Source organism: Nematolebias whitei, chromosome 11, assembly GCF_014905685.2.
Source record: "Nematolebias whitei isolate Nwh7 chromosome 11, NemWhi1, whole genome shotgun sequence".
NCBI lineage: Eukaryota > Metazoa > Chordata > Actinopteri > Cyprinodontiformes > Rivulidae > Nematolebias > Nematolebias whitei.
The window spans coordinates 46885394-46889682 of NC_056508.1; the positions used below are offsets into that span (position 1 = coordinate 46885394).

The following is a 4289-nucleotide window of genomic DNA, read 5'->3' on the forward strand; positions in this document are numbered from 1 at the left end:
CTAAAAACAAACAAAAAATACTTGGCATGTTCAGGAGAGTGAAGTTTCCTCAAATGTTCTTTTGTCATTTTCAATTCATTTTTGTGGAAGTTAGTTTAATTGTGATTCATTTTTAGATGTCAACTTCACAACGAAAGAAAAACTAACAAGGAAAATAATAAATATTTAACATGTTGAACTTAATATTGATAATAAACTGTATAGTTGTGATATTGACTTTCAGTAAAATCCAACTCTACTGAACAAACTGGTCACAATGAGCCGGTTGTTCCAAACAGAAGCAGCCAGACTTTGAAAAGAACCCCCTCCTGTGGATCTTTACTGTGTTTTTACCACCATCTTTGTGTTTGTGTAAGAACAGAATACCTCGATGGTGGTGATGGATAACTCCTTGGCATCTAGAAAGACACAAAAACAAAACATTTTTGATTTCTGTAAAGAAGCTTGTTGATGTAATTCAGCATGAGAGTCGGCACTAAACGCGAGGATTTAGTCCCTGTCAGGTCTTTGGCTGATGAGTTGCAGTTTTATGTCTCGGAGCGCATGTGAGGAGTGACTTCTGAAAGCTAATGAAGCGTATTGTCGCTTTGAGTCCCCTTCATGCATCTCTCTCAAAGCTGCAGCGGTAAATTAGCCAAACAGCCTCCGGAGGACAATGATAGTTTTGTTTGAGGTTGTTTTTCAGGAGACTTGAGAAAGTGGCTCCATACTGAGGGGAGGCCGCGAGGTACGAGGGAGGGGGGCGGTAACTGGGCCCCATGAAGGGATCAAAGTGGGAACCCATTCTTCTTCAGCCCACTTGGTCTAGCGTGTAATCAGAGCAGGGGATGGAGGCCCCCCAGCCAGCCATCGCCTTTCATTACTCTTGACACTCACAGTTGTTTTCATTTTGCCATAACTGACCGGTGCCATTCCCAGCGTGTCCAGCAGGACCTAACATGTGCTGCCAGGGTCCGTCAGAAAAGGGAGAGGAGACGAGCGGAGGTGCTGGGGGTGCGAGTTGTTCAGAAATGCATGCCGTAACAAAAGCGGGCTCGATTGGACGATCCGAAACCCTTGACACTCTGTCAGCCTCCCCTGGGGAAGATGGCAGCCTCTAAAATCTGCGGAGATGCCTGTCACTTTTCCTCCTGCCTGTGGAGAACTCCCCCCCTAATTACGATTAATTGATTCATCACAGTGTTTTGTGGATTTTAGTGAGGAGGTCCCCCCTGCACTGCTCAGAAATGAGATTCTGCCACAGTGGACGGTGCCCCCTCTGCGCTCTGATAAAAGTCCAGCCGGGCGAGTTGGGGAAAAGTTGGCCGTTGATTTGGGAGCGTGACCTTGTCTTAAAGGTCAGCCGGGACCCGCTGGCATCGAGCAGGGGTCAGACAGTCTGCCGAGGCAGAGCCGCAGGAGGAAATGAGCTCACTGGCTTGGCCAAGACACAACTGGACCGAGAAACGCTGGACGGACTCAACGCTGGCTGTGGAGAGAAAGTCAGAGCTCAACGAAATATTGTTTTTTGAAGGAATCCATATCACCCGCTACCTTACAACACAAGGTCTCACACAGACATTGTGCAATCTGTTACCGCTAAAGGGGGGCACGGTGGCTCAGTTGGTAGAGCTTTGCTGCTCGACAAGGTCGCCGGATCAAATCCTGACCGGGAGCCTTTCTGGGTGGAGTTTGCATGTTCTCTCCGTGCTGTGTGGGTTTTCTCCGGGTACTCCAGTTTCCTCCCACAGATCAAAAACATGCATGTTAGACTGATTGTAACTCTAAATAAAGGGAGTGAATGGTTGTTTGTCTCGTTTGTTTCTTTGTGTCCCTGTGATGGACTGGAGACCTGTCCAAGGTGTCCTGTGATGGACTGGAGACCTGTCCAAGGTGTCCTGTGATGGACCGGAGACCTGTCCACCCCACCTCTCACACTATGATAGCTGGATACGGGCACTAGTGGCCCATGCAATCCAAAAAAGGAAGAAGTGGGTAAAGATGATGGACGGATGTTACCACTTAATGCATGTGTTCAGGATGACTTCGGCTACTACCACACCAAACTATAGCTTAATATCTTTAGAACTGACATAGCTGTTAATGTGTTGGGTAAGTTCAAGTAGTTGTGGGCACCATCTTGAATTGGGCCTACTCCTACACCTGAGTGCCACCAGTGGAGGAGTTTCAGTATTTAGGTGACTTGATGATGGTGGGGTGGAGCGGAAGATGGCTCGATGGATCGGGACCCGGTTCTCAGTAATGAGGGCGTTGTTTCAGTCAGTAGTGGTGAAGAAAGAGTAGAGTCGAAAGGCAAAGCTGTGGATTTACTGGTCCATCTACGTTCCAATACTCTCAAAGTATTCATTGGATGAACGTCTACAACTGATCAACGTTTGGAATCTGCCTCATTCAAGATGGCCGCCACAGTGAATTGAGCCTTGCGATAAAAAACATGGCTGAAAGTCCAACAATTTTACAGACTGAGCTCAAATCTGGCGTGGTCGTAGTTGCGTCATCTTTACAAGTTTCAAGGTTTTAAAGCTCAACATTGTTTAGTTTATATATTTTACAGAAGTCACCTCAAGCTGCTCCAAAGAGTAAAACTGTACGAATCCAATCTCTTTAATTGATTTCAATATGGTTCATTTAGGATACTAAACCAATTACAACCTGTCCAGACAGTCCGGTTTATTTTTACATTTCAATCGATTATATTAAAATAAAATGGCTTTATTGTTGGGAAGAATTTATTACTGACAGATTGGGGCAGAGATGGGGTAGAGGTAGGGCAGCCGACCTGGGACCCCAAAGTCCCAGATTCGATCCCCCCCCCCATGCCCACAAGTCATGGTGTCTCTGAGCATCTCAGGTGCGATGGGTTAACTGCAGAGAACTGATTTCATTATTGTATGAGAACATACAGTGATGACAACACATAGCACTTTATTATTTGTTGGCGTACGATGAAAATTACAGTTTAACACTCAAGTTGTCCGTTAACTTCACAACTGTAAGAGTTCCTTAGAGAAAACACCGACCTCCTTACATAACACATGAAAATACTATTAAATTTTTAATACAACAAAAAACTGTTCAATTAAAAAAAAACAACAACAGATTTTTAAACTTTTACAGTAGTCCATCGATACTTTGCGGTTCGACTTTTGCGGATTCACTCTTTCGCGGGTTTTCAACGTAAGACTGTGCACTACACACGATCGACAACTTTAATATTACTCACATGATCGGGACGGTACAGGAAAAAATAAAACTTAGACAGGCACCGCCATTTTGTAGTTTTCTTTCAATAAGTCTATACTGTAACGCAAGTCAAAAGAACTACATTACCCAGAAGACAGCAGTGCTTCCTGCAGCAAACACCAGCGGAGACACCGAAGTACTGTCAGGAATGTCTCAAACAATCCTGAAGCTGAACTCATCCTTAAAGTTGCAACTGGTGAGTACTCATATAAAATGTTGCAGTACTGTGCAGTACTTATACGTATGTTGTTAAAATTACGTAGGATTAAGAGTTTAGAACATTGCAAGAGTGTGGGAAGGGTTTATAAAGCCTTAAAATATAAATAAATACTAAAATAAATATAACCTCTACTTCCCAGATTTTCACTTATCGCGGGGGTGTCTGGAACATAACCCCCCTGATAAGTCAAGTCAAGTCAAGTCATATTTATTTATAGAGCACAATATAAAACAGATAGACTGTTATCAAAGTGCTTAACGGAGGGACTACTGCAAATCAGTCTGGAGTTTTGGGAAGACTCTGGACCCTCCAGGTCCAGAAGATGGAAAGGCTTTTTAGTCAAACCTTCGTATCGGACATAGAGTTTTATTTTGTTTATCAGTCTTGTTGTTTTTACTCGTGCATGACACCAGTGTGCGTTTGGTTTTTAACTCTTCCTGAACCGGACAGTCCGATCCGTGCACCAACGAGGGCTTGTTTTCAGTCGGCCTCAGTCTGGAAGCATGTGGATCTATAGTTTTGTAGCAAATGTTTACTCATGCACAATGCAAGTGATTTTGTTCTTTACATTTGAACTAGGGCTGGGCGATGTATCGAATATACTCGTCGTGCCAAATATACTCGACGTATCGAATAAACTCGATGCACAGAATATAATCGACGCGTTCAATACACTCGATGCATCGAATACACTCGATGTATCGAACATACTCGATGTATCGAACATACTCGATGTACCGAATACACTCGATGTATCAAATATACTCAATGTATTGAACATACTCAATGTATCGAACATACTCAATGTATCGAATATATTCGATGC

General features: G+C 43.7%; 1 protein-coding gene across 1 annotated transcript in view; it reads right to left on the bottom strand.

Moving 5' to 3' along the window:
- The window catches only part of si:ch211-251b21.1 (uncharacterized protein LOC571720 homolog), a gene marked incomplete at its 3' end in the record, with an annotated part of 39347 nt that overhangs the window by 33045 nt on the left and 2013 nt on the right, over positions 1-4289 (bottom strand). Inside the window, 1 exon segment of the mRNA XM_037684429.1 lies at positions 367-398. Coding sequence (XP_037540357.1) covers positions 367-398 — 32 coding nt within the window.